This window comes from Cornus florida, unplaced genomic scaffold (assembly GCF_030987335.1).
Source record: "Cornus florida cultivar Cherokee Brave unplaced genomic scaffold, ASM3098733v1 CherokeeBrave_3.0.0_Hap2_Chr05, whole genome shotgun sequence".
Classification (NCBI taxonomy): domain Eukaryota; kingdom Viridiplantae; phylum Streptophyta; class Magnoliopsida; order Cornales; family Cornaceae; genus Cornus; species Cornus florida.
Window position 1 is genome coordinate 58,409,027 of NW_026775575.1, and position 15,807 is coordinate 58,424,833.

The 15,807-nt window shown below is 35.1% G+C and overlaps 1 protein-coding gene across 1 annotated transcript; it reads left to right on the forward strand.

Annotated features, from left to right (window-relative positions):
• Window positions 1-2,303: 2,303 nt before the first annotated feature.
• LOC132306554 (imidazole glycerol phosphate synthase hisHF, chloroplastic-like) lies at window positions 2,304-3,804 on the forward strand. Its single transcript, XM_059803982.1, has 3 exons — window positions 2,304-2,529; window positions 2,634-2,716; window positions 3,379-3,804. Exons 1-3 carry the CDS (start codon window positions 2,352-2,354, stop codon window positions 3,475-3,477), a joined length of 360 nt encoding a protein of 119 aa, XP_059659965.1. The 5' UTR covers window positions 2,304-2,351; the 3' UTR covers window positions 3,478-3,804.
• Window positions 3,805-15,807: the final 12,003 nt, after the last annotated feature.

Below are 15,807 nucleotides of genomic sequence, written 5' to 3' on the forward strand. Positions count from 1 at the left end.
TTGAGCAGTTAGAGAGATTATATACTTCTATCATATTTTTTTATTGCTAATATATGTATATACTCGAGTGATGATGTATGGATATGAGTGAGACTTTTAGAGAAGTTTTCATCTCTCTATTAATTTATATATCTATCCTTCACATTTCTTTCTTTTATGAGATATTATTATGTTAAATATTAAGTTTATGAGTAACGAGAGTTATATAGACTTGAACATAATTTTCTCGTGGCCGCGCACATGAAAGAGACTGTTGCAAATTGATTGAATTATATTTTCAATATCCGCATGAAGGGGATGTCAATATACTTGCACATATATATATCTCGTGATAACACTTTCTTTCTTATTTTATTATTGTTATTGCTATTTTATTAATGTCATGAATGGGACTATCAAAGACACTATCCGCTTCTAGACTCGTCCACCGAGTTTGCACTATGTACCATTTTTTATTTGGGTTTGGTCAGGTCTTACGCAGAGCCCATTAATTCAACAACAACAGCGCCAGCAGCCAGCAATTGACACCAATGTAACCCTAGCGAAAGGAAGATAGAGCAAATGGAGACGCCTACATTTAGTTATGCACAGACTGTTGGATCTTCATCGTCTTTCTCGTCCGGTACCAATTCTCTACAGTTCAGGCTTTTCGAGTTCGATAAGAAGGCCCTCTTCAAGATTCTCAGTTCGCGCCTCCTCTGCTGGAGCCGGAGATTCTGGTACACACTCTCCGTAATATATGTATATATGATAATATTTACTTGTATTTTTATACGTGTCATTTGATCAAACATTTACTGTTTGTATTTTTTCTTAATTGCAGTGGTGACTCTTCTTGATTACGGGGCTGGAAATGTTCGGAGGGTCAGAAATGCTATTCGTCGTCTTGGCTTTGACATCAAAGATGTAATAATTTTTTCTTATTTTGTTGTTTTTGTCTTTATTTTCAGTATGTGAATGTCTAATCATTTATCAGGAATTGTAAGACTGAAAATTTAATTTATTTTACTTTTGTGTGGTTTCTCATCAACCAAATTGAGCATTGTATCACTCATTTTAGGTTAAGTATGTGGAATTCTTTGAAATGAGCAGTTGAGTAGTTTGATGTTGTTTCGAAGTATTTTGTGTTAATCCTAGTGAAGATAGAGATCAAATGGAGCAGGGCCGGCCTGGGCCCAAGGCGGCCGCCTTGAGCCTCAAACTTTAGAGGGCCTCAAAATTGGATGGGAAAAAAAAATTGAAATTAGGACAAGCCTTGGTCGCCTTGGGCCTCAAAAATTTGAGGCCCATTAGTAATTTAAAAAAAAAACCAAAGGGTAAAGTCTATAAAACACCCTCCTTGTTTTTATTTTGTGCGGATTACACCCCTGCTGTTTATTTTGTGTATATAAGTCTTCACGAGATATACTACAATGTTGCAACTAACCCCTTCTGATCAGATTTCCGGTGAAGAAACTATTCTAAAACATTAAAATCCAAAATTGCCCTTTCATATTCCGTAATTGCCCCTCGCCGTTGCATAGCGTGAGATGTTGAAACCCGTCGGACGGCCGTGACGGGCGCGGCTGACTGACAGCGGCGGTGACGGACACGAGCAGCGAACCAGCGATGGGCTGTGGAAAGCTCTGGTCCGGCCGTGAGGACGATGGGCGGTGAGAGCCTAGAGGACGGCGGCGAAACGGCTACTGGATTTTGGGTTTGGGTACGGCTGGTGGAGAGCGAGGCACCGGCGGATGAACGGCGGCTGTGGACGGCTCGGCCGGTGGAGACGGCGAGGTCGGCGGGTGGAGGGCTCGGCTGGATTGAATAGGCAGATGGCTTGACTGATGGCGGAATGGACCGGCGAGGGACGGTCTAATGAACGCCGATAAGAAGGGATGGGCTCGGCGAGTTGAAGATCGGCGAGCAAAGACGGCCAGAATCGGCTGTGATGGAGCGACGGCAAGCAAGGTTCTGGACACGTTGATGGCTGCCGTGACTGGTTCAGAAGCTCAGTTCTGCATTTGTTTTATGTTTTTTTTGGAAAGGTTTTGTATGCATAATATGTACTTTTCTGTTTACATACGTATATATATATATATATATATATATATATTTTTTTATCTTCAATTTCACAAATCTTATTCTTCAATCACAGACACTGAGTTTAAACTTTGGGTCAGTCCACACTGATTTAGTTGGACAGCCCGCAATACGTGATTCTAATAGTGGGTTGCTACAAAATGGGCCTTATACGGTTGTACCATTTTTTATTTGGGTTTGGTCGGGTCTTACGGAGAGCCCATTAATTCAACAACAAATAGCGCAAACAGCGCAGCAGCCAGTAATTGACACCAATGTAACCCTAGCAAATGGAGACGCCTACATTTAGTTATGCACAGTTCCTGACTGTTGGATCTTCATCGTCTTTCTCGTCCGGTACCAATTCTTTACAGTTCAGGCGTTTCGAGTTCGATAAAAAGGCTCTCAAATTCAAATCCTCTTCAAGATTCTCAGTTCGCGCCTCCTCTGCTGGAGCCGGAGATTCTGGTGCACACCCTCCGTAATATATGTATATATGATAATATTTACTTGTATTTTTATATGTGTCATTTGATCAAACATTTACTGTTTGTATTTTTTCTTAATTGCAGTGGTGACTTTTCTTGATTACGGGGCTGGTAATGTTCGGAGTGTCAGAAATGCTATTCGTCGTCTTGGCTTTGACATCAAAGATGTAGTAGTTTTTTCTTTTCTTATTTTTTTTTTGTCTTTATTTTCAGTATGTGAATGTCTAAATTATTTATCAGGAATTGTAAGATTGAAAATTTAATTTAATTTACTTTTGTTTGGTTTCTCAGCAACCAAATTGAGCATTGTATCACTCATTTTAGGTTAAGTATGTGGAATTCTTTGAAATGAGCAGTTGTGTTGCATATTGAGCTTGAAACATGAAGGGGTTATTCTTTTAGCTATACGTAAGCATATAATTAAGCAAGAGGGGTGAGTAGTTTGATGTTGTTTAGAAGTATTATGAGTATGGCCTTTTGTGTTAATCCTAGTGACGATTTTACATGATGCGACTGTAAAAAAGTGAATCCACAACTCAACTCTGTACTGACCATTCTTCAATCCCGAATATCCTAGGTGTGCTTGGATGCACCTTTGAAGCTTCTTCTGTATTTTCAAGATGAAAAAAGAAGACATATTAGATATCTGTTTTATATGTTGAGTTAATTAAAAACAAGATTAGTGTGACTGCGGAAAAAAAAAATCATCACAAGATTTTTAAGGAAGGGAACAAAAGTAATGAAACACATGAAATAATGACTCCTTATTTTTATTGTGTATGCTTCTTTATTATTTTCCTATTTATGTTTTATTTTTATTTTTTGGAAGGTGCAAACACCAGATGACATTTTAAATGCAAAACGCCTAATTTTCCCTGGGGTTGGGGCATTTGCTGCAGCTATGGATGTGCTAAATCAGAATGGGTAAGCTTTGTATATATGTTCCCATTGCACCTTTGCCACCTAAGGTGTCAAGTCCACCTTATTGCCCCATGTCAGTGTGCTAGCGGCACATTAAATAGATACAACAGGTATTTAATGCAATTCGGCTAATGGACAAGTTGCTCGAGATTTTGGGACTCGAGGAATGTCCTTGTGGTTGAGGTTTTCTAGATTTGAGCTTTATGTTTGAGGTTTTGAGACTCGAGAGTTGCCTCTTGAGGTTTAACTTTTGACCTGAGGCTTATGCAGAGTTTTTCTTTGAGTATCAATGCTGACATGGTCTCTGTTTTGACTTTTTTGCTGATATGGCTTTCGTTTGACTTTTTGTTGATTTGGTTTTTGTTTGACTCCACATAGTCGGCGCATGATCATACCCACAATATTTGTACAATGTTTATTAAGACTTTTGTTTAACATCGTCATTTTAATTTTCCCTTGTAGATGTTTGTAGATACTAAGAAAAGACACTTGCATCGTCATTTTTATTTTCCATTGTAGATGTTTGTAGATACTAGGAAAAGACACGTGCATCGTCGTCATTTTTATTTTTTCTTGTAGATGTTTGTAGATACTAGAAAAAGGCATGTGCGATGTGCACGTGGTGAATGTTTTGTAACTTACAGAAATTTTGTTTTCATTTTTTTTTTTTTTTTTAATCGTTGATTTGGAAGCTTGTAACAATAAACCTTACAAAAAATAACAAAAAATATTTTTTGTAACTCTTTTTATATTAATTAATAAATATATTTTTGTATTAATAAATGAATAGTGAAATATTTTGAAATTGGTGGTAGAGTTTGAGTTTTTGTAAGGTAATAAATTCTTTTAGATTTTTATATAAATACTGAAATATTTATATTTAATTTTTTTATTAATTAATAATTTATTATTATTTTAATACTGAAATATTTGAGTTTTGCGAAGTAATAAATTCTTTTTGGTAATTTAAATTTTATTAGGTAATTTGTAATTTGAATTTTATTAGGTAATATTTAAAAAATTATACATATATAATAGTATAGATTTGAATTTTATTAGAAAATTTGAACTTTAGTATAATTTAAAATTTACAATAGAAATTCAATTATACTAATCATACATTAGATTTATATTGATATAAAAATTTATTATATGTAGTTTGTGGTTTTTCGGAAGACCCTAGGTTATATTTTATTTTCTTTAAATATATCCTTGTATAATGTGATAGATAAAATAGGTAATTTGTGGTAGAGTTTTATAGAAATTATTTCATTTTCTTTAAATATATCTTTGTTTAATTACATTTCCTTTTATTAATAAACTCATAATAAATAGATAAATACAGGTTATATATGATAGAGTTTTAAATAAAATAAAATAGTTAATTTGTGGTAGAGTTTAGGTAATTTGTGTTAGAGTTTTATAGAAACTCTTAAATATATCATTTTCTAATGTGATAGAGTTTTATTAAAAATAAAATATGTAATTTGTAGTAGAATTTTATATAAATTATTTATTTTCTTTAAATATATATATATATCCTTGCCTAATTATATTTTCTTTTATTAAAAAAACTCATAATAAATAGATAAATAGGTATTATGTGTTAGAGTTTTATATGAAATCTTTTAAAAACATTTTTTAAATGAATTAATAAATATTTTTATATATTAATAATTCTTGTCTAATTAGATTACCTTTTATTAAAAAAGTTCATAATAAGAGATAATTTATGGTAGAGTTTTAAAAAATATATTTTATTTTTTATATCAACTAAAAAAAATAATTTTTATATTAATAATTCATGTCTAATTAGATTTTCTTTTATTAAAAAACTCATAATAAATAAATAACTAAATTAGTAATTTATGTTAGAGTTTTATAGAAATCCTTTTAAAACCTCTTTTTATATCAATTAGTAAATAATTTTTTATAGTAATAATACTTGTCTAATTAGATTTATTTTTATTAAAAACTCATAATAAATAGATAAATAGGTAATTTGTGTTAGTGTTTTATAAAAACTCTTTGAATATATCTTTGTCTAATTTGATAGAGTTTTATTGAAAATAAAATAGGTAATTTGTGATAGAGTTTTATAGAAATTATTTTATTTGTTTAAATATATCATTGTCTAATTAGATTTAATTTTATTAAGAAACTTATAATAAAAGCTAATTTGTCGTAGAGTTTTGGAAAAAATATTTTATTTTATATATGAGTTAATAAATATTTTTTATATTAATAATTCTTGTCTAATTAGATTTTCTTTTATTAAAAAATTCATAATAATAAATAGATAAATGGGTTAATTTGAATTTTATTAGGTGGATTTTAGAGATTTTTTTTTTTAAAAAAAAAAAAAAAAAAAACTCTTTTCATATCAATTAATAAATATTTTTTTATATAAATAAATAAATACTGAAATACTGAAATTCTTTGCACATTTAATAATAGTATAGATAAAAACTCTTTTTATATCAATCAATAAATTTTTTTTTTTGTATAAATAAATAAATAAATATTGGCAGAGCTTCTGTATTGTGATGTTTTCAATTTTCGGCATTTTTCTTTTTTCGAAAATTTTGTAGCCGCAAAGGCATTTCCGTCTTTTACCATTTTGCGTACCGGACACTACGGGGTGTGCCGGTTGTGTCTGAGAGTTGTTTGGGACATTTCATTGAGTTCAGGACTCTTTGAAATGGAAGTGTGATCATTTTTCCATTTTTCAGTTTTTGGGTCGGACGGTCCCGTGTGGGACTTGCTGTCGGTATTGTTGCAATCGGGGATTTTGGTTGGGATTCATTTGCATCATATTTAATTTATTTAATGTGTTGCATATGGTTGAGATTTAATGTATGCACATATGTGTGTATGTGGTGTAAAATGGAGACAAAAGAAAAAGGAAAAAGAAAAAGAAAAAGGGTGGGACCCACCATTAGCACGCAAAAAGGCAATGAGACCTTGTTTTGGTCTCCATTCTCTCTTCCTCCTGTTAGTTTTCCCTTTCTCCCCTTTATCTTACTTTTTCTTTTTCATTTACAACTTCAATCATGGATCTCTCTCTCACTATTTGGAGATTTTGAGTGCCGTTTGCGGCAAATTAAAGAGCGCATCGAGGGCTTCGAGTCGATTGGAGCCAATCTATTTTTGGCCATCATTTGAAGGAGCTCTAAATTTTAGGATTTGAGAGAAAATTGGGGGTTTTGCACAATTTTAAGGTAGTGGTTCATAATTCATGTTTTTCTTATTCCTTTGTGAGTTATCCTTCATTAATTGTTGATTGACATGTTTAAATTTGAGTTATTTGCCTTAGAGATGATGTAAATGTTGTTTATGGAGTTTATAATCATATGTGCTAATTGAGTTATTTACAAATCATGCTTATGTGTTAATTTCTTTATTTAAACGTTGGATTTCTATGTGTATTATGTTGTAGACTTGCTAGAAGTGATACTTGAAAGCATGCGTAAACTTTCTTAAGATTCTAGTAAAATATGCTCATTTGTGTTGTATAAAATCCCCTCTTGCCATAGCATTGAAAGTATGATACATACAAGCATACCATGGGGCATGAATGGAAGAAAATGATTTGAATCAAGTAAAAAGGGGATTTTGGGGAAGCGTTTTTGCAAAAGTGGTTTTGAGAAAACCCGGTCGACGCGGAATCACCAAAGGGCCGGTGTGTTAATATAGCCTAGAGGGAATTAGGGAGATTGCCCTAGCGTGGTTGTGCTATCTGGGCCCAAAATGATGCTGCGGGGGTACCAAAGGTCAGGGACAGTAGCCAACCTTCTCTTGTGTCGCTGCGGAGTCACCAAAGGGCGAGTTATATTAACAGTTTGTGAAGTGATGCATTTGCCTGAAAATGGGGAGTGACATGCATAACATTGCATTCATGGCATGACATTTAATTGTTTTGAACTTGGGATTGATATGGTATTTTTACCCTGCTTTGTATGACCCCATTTCTATTGATCTATTCACTATTTGGATTTACGGGGCTACAAGAAGTGTGTCTTAGGCACCACCTACTGAGCTTTACGCTCACCCCATTACTTAATATTTTTTCAGGACCCGGAAAATAAGTAGTGGATGCCGACCTTCCACAAGCATGAGGATGACTAGGAGTTTATTTTATACTTTTTGTATATTTTCCCATTCTCTTGTAAATCATGGCTATGTAATATAATTAAGACATTTGACTATATTTTGATGTAAATCGAAACCATGTAATTGCTGTGTTGAATAGGAGAACGATAATGTATCATTGGCAAATTTAGTGACATCTATTCTTGTATATTGATGAGTATTTGCCATGAATGCGGAACTTCAGTACTTAATAGGTTCATTGTGGGTTTAGTATGCACTTCCAGTGGGTTAAATCCCAGGATAGCATGTTTCGGCCGACTGATCCTCACCATCAGCCGACCGAAACCCCAGGTTCGACCGACCGAACCCCATCGTCAGTGGACCGATGGCTTGCACAGTGAAAGTCCCGAGAGCTTTCAGTTTTGGGATTGTTTCGGCCGACCGATCCTACCTTGTCCGTCGACCGATCCTGCTTTGTCAGCCGGCCGACCTTGGGCTATTAGCCAGCTGACTGTCCCTTTTCCTGCCTTGTCAGTCGGCCGACCTTGGGCTATCAGCCGGCTGACTGTCCCTTTTTGACCTGAAATGTTGACTAGCCTTGTAAGCTTGTATCTTTGAGTATTCTGAGCTTCGGAGTGAGTCTTATGACAGGCTTGAACATAGGAAATGGAGTGTATGACCTAGTTGACCTAGGGTTCGGGTAAGGACACGGGTAACGGTTCGGATCCACGGATTCGAGTCGTTACATGTATGTTATAGATAAAAACTCTTTTTATATCAATTAATAAATATTTTTTATATAAATAAATAAATACTGTATTTTACTTTGGAATTCTGGATCTATGCCTCTCTGAATTTTTCTCTCGAATTCTGGATTTTTAGAATTTTCAATTTTTATATCCCTTCCTCCTTCCTCCTTCCCCCATGCCTCTATTTATAGACTTCTTGAATTAATATGATGATGATATGTGTCATCTCCTAATAATAACATAATCATAATTGGGCCGCCTGGTGACATTTACAAACCCGGATGTGTCAAAGTGACTCGAAAGTTGACCCGATAATAGATCTGGAGTGCGGAAGCGAAAACAAAGAAAATAAGGTTCCTAGAGATAAACGGCATCCCAATGACGCTATAGTGACTTTTCATGAAGTCACGGAATTTAAACGAAAACAAAATGCAGAAGCGAATTTTTTTTAAAAAGTTATAATATTAGCCCTTGGGGCAAAATGGTAATTTTCATAAAGCAATGGGTACTACCGAGCACACCATTGGATAGACGGCGAAAAATTAACGAAGTTAGACTCAAGAATCACATGATTCAGAGATTGGACAAAAGAGAAAAGCTAAAAACAAAAAATGGGCAACGTCGAGGCCAAAGGGGCACCCGGGGTCAAGCCACATGCGCACACTGGTTATATTGAGATAATTATCTATAAAAAATAACTATTCTTTTTATAATAGTTAATAATTATTTTCGTTTCGAAGTAAGATCCTTATTTTTATGTCTGTATCATTTTGTTAATTATGTTTTCCCGTGGAAAACTATTTGGCGATCCATGGCTCCAACTAGGGTGGCTTTCTTTGTTTGAACAACTGTTTGGGAACGATTTTGACAATTGATAATTTAAGGATCAGGGGCAACTGTATTGTTAATCAGTGTTGTCTATGCAAGAAAGATGGGGAGTCTGTTAACCACCTCCTTATGCATTGTCCTATAGCGAATGACTGTTGGAATCTTATTTTTGGGTTGTTTGGCATGTCTTAGGTAATGCCAAGATCTACTAAGGATTTGATTCATGTATGGAGAGGTTGTCGCGTGAGAAGGGATGTATGCGATTTCTGGAGAGTTATCCCACATTGTGTTTTGTGGTATATTTGGAAGGAGATAAATAGTAGAATGTTTGAAGATAAAGAGTCGTCTAGGGCAATGGTGAAACATCACATTCTTTGCTCTCTATTCTCTTATGTGAAGGGGAGTTCTTGCTCTTCTTCTAATGATTTAATTATTTTTTTGGATTCCTTGGGGCCTTAGTCCCGGTTCTATTTCTGTAGTAGAGACGCGTTTCCCTTTTGAGTGCCTTTTTTATATTATTATTACTAATAAAAAAAAATAATAATTAATAATTATTTTATTGTAATTGATTTTATTAGGTACTTTTTAGAGTTTTATAGAAACTATTTTTATAAAAATCAATTTATATCAATTAATAAATATTTTATAATAAATAAATAAATAGTTAATTTGTGTTAAAATTAAATAGAAACTCTTTTAAAAACTCTTTTTATATCAATTAATAAATATTTTTTTATATTAATAATTCTTGTCTAATTAGATTTTCTTTTATTAAAAAACTCATAATAAATAGATAAATAGGTAATTTGTGTTAGAGTTTTATAAAAATTCTTTGAAAACCTCTTTTTATATCCATTAATAAATAATTTTTTATATTAATAATACTTGTCTAATTAGATTTTCTTTTATTAAAAACTCTAATTTGTGGTTAAGTTTTAGAAAAAATAGGTAATTTGTGATAGAATTTTATAGAAATTATTTTATTTTCTTTAAATATATCTTTGTCTAATTAGATTTTATTTTATGAAGAAACTCAAAAAAAAGGCTAATTTGTGGTAGTGTTTAAGAATTTTTTTTTTTTTATATATATCAATTAATAAATATTTTTATATATTAATAATTCTTATCTAATTAGATTACCTTTTGCTAAAAAAAACTCATAATAACAGGTAATTTGTGGTAGAGTTTTAGAAAAATTATTTTATTTTTTTATATCAAATAGATTTTCTTTTATTAAAAAACTTATAACAAATAAATAAATAGGTAATTTGTGTTTGAGTTTAGTAGAAACACTTTTAAAAACTCTTTTTATATCAATTAATAAATATTTTTTATATTAATAATTCTTGTCTAAGTAGATTTCCTTTTATTAAAAAATTCATAATAAATAGATAAATAGGTAATTTGTGTCAGAGTTTTATAGAAATTAAATATATTTTTGTCTAGTGTGTTAGAGTTTTATTGAAAATAAAACAGGTAATTTGTGATGAAATTATTTTATTTTCTTTGAATATAGCCTTTTCTAATTAGATTTAATTTTATTAAGAAACTCATAATAAAAGCTAATTTATGAAAAAAATTTATTAGGTAGATTTTAGAGTTTTATAGAGGTTTATTTTATTTATTTTTTATTTATAAAAACTCTTTTTATATCAATTAATAAATATATTTTTTTTATATAAATAAATAAATACTGAAAATTCTTTGGCAGAGTTTCTGTATTTTAATCTGGAATTCTGGATTTCAGTCTAGAATTCTCAATTTCTATACGCCTTCGTCCTTCCTCTATGCATTTATATGCTTCTTGGATTAATAGGATGACGACATGTGTCCTCTCCCGATAATGACATAATCATAATTGGGCCGGGCCGGTTATATTGTGATAATTATCCATAAAAAATAAATATTCTTTTTATATCAATTAATAAATATTTTATTGTGATTGATTTTTGAAGATGTAATAAACAAACTCTCTCAATTTAGAAAGATAAGTCTTTACACTTTAAAATATCTCAACTCCTTTTCCTTCTATTTTCATTGTATTTATAGGCTTTTACAATTGTTCTAGAAGCTTTTTCTTTAGTTCTTCATGTTGGACCGATCCTTTGGGCTTGTCTTGGATATCGGCCCATTTCCTTTGCTCTGAGATTGGGCTTGAGGTTTGCTTTTAGTGGATACTGGGCCTGATAAGTAAATCTGATCGGGTCAAGTGTTATTCCTAGATCCAATTTCTAGTAATTTGGGTTGTGCCCAGCCCAGGTCATTTTTGTTATCTTCATATGCCCCCATAATCTCTCCCTAATTGATTAGGGTAAGGTATATAGATGGCAAAAATACAAAAGAAAGGAGGTCGGTACATCAGAAAGGTTCTAGCTAGAAGCATTTGCCCCGTCAGCTTCTTGATGGTGCTGAACGGCCTCCTCATCATTGTTGGCGTTACCATTCTCACGCGGAGGAGAATCGAGCTGAATGACAGAATCATTCTGTTGAGTTCTATCCTCAATAGCATTGGAAGAATCATCTTGTCGAGGGTTATCTTCAGCAGTAGTGACTAATGGAGTCACGGTGGACAGAGGAAGAACGTCTAAAGGCAAAGCGGTTGAAGGAGTAGGAGTGATCCTGAACGAGGCAATCTCTTGGTATTCATCAAATATGCCCGGGGTGGAGTCTGGATCGGCATAAACACCCGGAGGATCAATCTCCAACTCTCTGTTAACCTCATCAGGAGTAGAACCGGTCTGACCCTCTGTTAGTCACTAATTGACTCTAGAGGGGGGGTGAATAGAGTCAATGATCAATTTTTCAATTTAAAAATTGTATTTCTACCAAACTGTTAAATATCAGTTTATTGAAATATTCAAGCAAAATAAAGCACAAAATAAGAGAGATAGAGATAAGAGATTGCAAACAATGACTCGGTGATTTAGCGAGGTTCGGAAACTCCTACTCCTCGGCTCAAGATCCCCCTTGAGACTTCCCAAATTCACTAGAGCTTCTCCTTAATGGTGGAGAGCAAACCTTCACTTTTGAAACAAGATCTTGCTTCTCTTCTTTGCTAGGAGAACACCCTTCTCCTAGGCTTTCTTTTGGGTTACACCAACCCTTTACAATAGCTTTGAAATTTGAAGAAACAAGTGTACAAGAATCTCTCAAAGATAGATTACAGAGTTTCGCTCACAACTATAGAAAAGATTAATATACGTGAAGCTCAGAATTGCTACAGTGATATGAAATAACAGAGAGGGAATAAAAGCTCATAATACTTCTTTAATGCTTTTCAAGGAATGATAGAATGTTCTCTGTAAAAGTGTTTTTCTTTGGTTTGAAGACCAACCTCAGTATTTATAGAATCAACAGAGTTCAATATAGCTGTTAGAGGTTGTTGAGAACATTTAATGAAAATGTTTACGTTACAGTTCAAAACCCTAAAGAGAGCCGTCTCTTGAAAACCAAAGAGCCTGCTCTTTGTTCATTTTCCTTGGAAAGAGCCTGCTCAATAAAAACGTGAGCCTGCTCTTTATTTTGAAGATCCATTTTCGTAGCTTTCTTGGAACAAAAAGAGCCCTCTCTTTCTTTTGATTGAGCCATCTCTTTTTCTTAAATACTTCTCAAAGACTTACTGGAGTTAAAGAAAAGAGCCTTCTCAGAGCTCACTGGAATAAGAGAAAAGAGCCTTCTCTTTCTTTTATGGAGCCTTCTCCATCTCACATTATGATACTTAATATGAAATCATTTAAGTCCTGTGAATGTGATCATGAGCTGATTTTATTTTCTTTGAGAAATAAAATGGGAATGCAATGCATGGATTGAATTTTGAGCTTCAAATATATTCAAATTAACTTTGACATTAAATCTTAAGCTCTCACCATCTAATCTACTCTTTTCTTCAATCTTGACCATGATCGGTTAGCCTTTGATGGAGAACTTGAATAATCTTTGAATTCTTGCAACTTCAATGCTTCCTTGAATCCATTGCTTGAGTACTTGGAATGCTTCTGGCTCATTATTGAGGATTGAATTAATTGATCAACTATATAGCACTCAAGGAAAATATTAGTACATAAACATCATTAATGGTTTGTAATCATCAAAATATAAGATTGACCTTTAGATTAAATCCTAGGCCAACACCCTCATCTGGAACACGATCGGCATAACCTTCTCGGAACTCCTGAGCATATCTGAGGGCCCCAACCCTGGAAAACTGAGCGTGCGGAGCTAGCATACCACAATTTACTTTACTGATGGTGTCGAGTAAAGCATTGCGCTCATCTAGAGCCCTTTTCTCAAAGGCCATCCGAGCGGATTGCTCATCACCCAGGAGGCGTAGAAGTTCTTCCTTTTTAGCCCTAAGGGATTCTCGCTCGGTATGCTAGATGCTCTTCTCAAGCTGCAGAGCGTTCCTTTCATCCTAAAGAGAGTCCGTCTCCTTCCTCAGAGAGTCTCTCTCCTTTTCAACTTTATCGAACTGAACCATCAACCCGGTCTTCTGAGCAGCTAAAGCATCGTTCTCCTTATTAACTGCACCAAGGTTGTCAGAGAGCATGCGAACCTTGGCATTCACCAGCTCAACCTGCTTCTGCATGGCCATCATCCCTTACAGGGTCTGTATAGATATGCAGGACAACTGATTAAGCTGAGCAGATGGTTAAAAGAAATCAAATGTAAAGATTGAATAAAGATTCATTGATTAAGAGGCAGAAGTTACCTCCATGGCAGATAAGGGGAATCGGCTGAACACTTCCTTCTGAGACAGACCCTTAGCTACCTCAATGTCCTTAGGAGTCTACATGCTCCTATAGTATGCTATAGCGGTCTGACCATCCTTGAACATGGTCTCGTTCGGCTTTACAGACGATCCGTCTGTTCGAATGAAGCGAGGGTTCCATGGTGCCGTTCCAGAGGCAGAGGCATGCCCGGAAGGGGTAAGAGGCCTAGTCAGAGGAGGCCTGGTTAGAGGTTGCACGGACACATTCGGCCCAGAAGGCCTAACCCTCTGTGACAGAGGAACGTCATTGAGGCTGAGGGCACTATCAGGCTGATGCCTTTTTCCTCTTGTCTTTTCCCGTACGGAAGCAGTAGTAGAGCTGAGAAGGTTGCTGACAGAGGGGGTCACGTTCGGATTAACGGTCGTTGTGTTGGAGATCGGGTCGGTAGCCGTCACGATCGGATCAGTGGAAAGAGTGGTATCAGAAATGGTGGCAGAGGAAGATACTGAAACTGGAGAAGAAGTTGTTGCAGGGGCAACAACGGGCCTAGTGGCAGTTTTCCTCCTGCCAAAGGAAGGGATCTGGAGCTGACTTATTGTCTTGCCGAGGGCTGAGAGAGCAAGAAAGTTGTCTGAAGTAAGGAGATCCGAGCAGGAGGGAATGTTGGTCAGAACGTACTGCTTCAAGTAGTTATTCCTATCCCTGCACACAACATAGCTCAAATCATCACAAGGAATACCTAACGAATTGCACAAGAAAGTACAAAAACGAGGAATGCAGATCTCGCAAGGACAGTCACTCTTATGGGTTTTGTATTTTTTATAAGAAGAGACAGAGCACTCTTCAAAAGCGCTCGGGATAGGGAAATCCTCTGCGGCTGGAGAAAACCAGGCTCCCCTAATCCCAATTATATTTTTCCTCCAACCCTTCTCAGATTTGATCTTATGTTTGCAGATGGACCTCTTCTTAATGGGGTAGAAGTGGTAAAACGGTTCATCAGTTCTGATTTTACTAACCTTGTAACAGAGGAGAAGATCTACGAGGTCCAGATCTAGATTTCTGTCACGATTCAGAAGCAACATAACAGATAAAATCCTAAGGAAATTTGGGTTTACTTGCAAAGGGGAAAGTTTCAGTTTATTAAAAACATAGCAAAAGAAGGGATGCAGAGGGAACCTAAGGAGGTTAAGATGGAAGTGGGAAAATAGAACCTGACCGGGAAGAAGGCCAGCACCGGTTCTAACGTTCACCTCTTTAGGGCAATTTCTAATTTGTATATCGTCAGGAAGGTGAAGTCTCATGCGAAGAACATCTAGATCTACAGTCATAGTGAGAATGAATGAGGATTTTAAGGGAGAAAAAGAGGTCTTCCGAAAGAAAAAAGGCAAACGAAACTAACCTCAGAGAGTGAGAACGTCAAAGAGTACTGCAAGGTCGCTAGAAAAATGAGCTTTTGCAAGAAATTGCTGGAGAAGATTCGAGCAACAATAAAGTGAGATGAAGACGGTAAAGAGAATCGATGGAACATCTATAAGGCTTATAAAGACAAGGTAGGCCCGAGGGCCGAGGAGTCAGGAAAGCGAGGAGTTCTTTTTGAATCTCGAAGCGCCGACCCCCAAATCTAACCGTCCATTCTCCCATGCGATCTTCTCAAGCCGTCAAGTCATGATTAGCAGCCTCTAATAATTACCCCTTAATTATTAGGGAGTAATTATGGGGGCAGTTGAGGATACAATAAGTAATATGGGCCGGTTACAGCTTGCTGACGTAGGATCGGGGCAAACAATTGAAGTACAGCCCATACAAGAGCACCATGGAATGGGCCGAGCTTGGAGGACCCACTGAAGAGGACCGAGCCCATTGGAAAGAAGGCCCAAAACAGATAGTCCAGCAACACTTGTAATTGCCTATAAAAGGGCAGTGAAGAGAGTGAAAGAAGGGGGAAGATTGATTGAAAAT

Coding starts and splice junctions, on each gene's coding strand:
- LOC132306554 (XM_059803982.1), top strand. CDS start 2,352: ATGGAGACGCCTACATTTAGTTATGCACAGTTCCTGACTGTTGGATCT. Junction 2,530..2,633: donor TGCTGGAGCCGGAGATTCTG/GTGCACACCCTC, acceptor TCTTAATTGCAG/TGGTGACTTTTCTTGATTAC. Junction 2,717..3,378: donor TTGGCTTTGACATCAAAGAT/GTAGTAGTTTTT, acceptor ATTTTTTGGAAG/GTGCAAACACCAGATGACAT.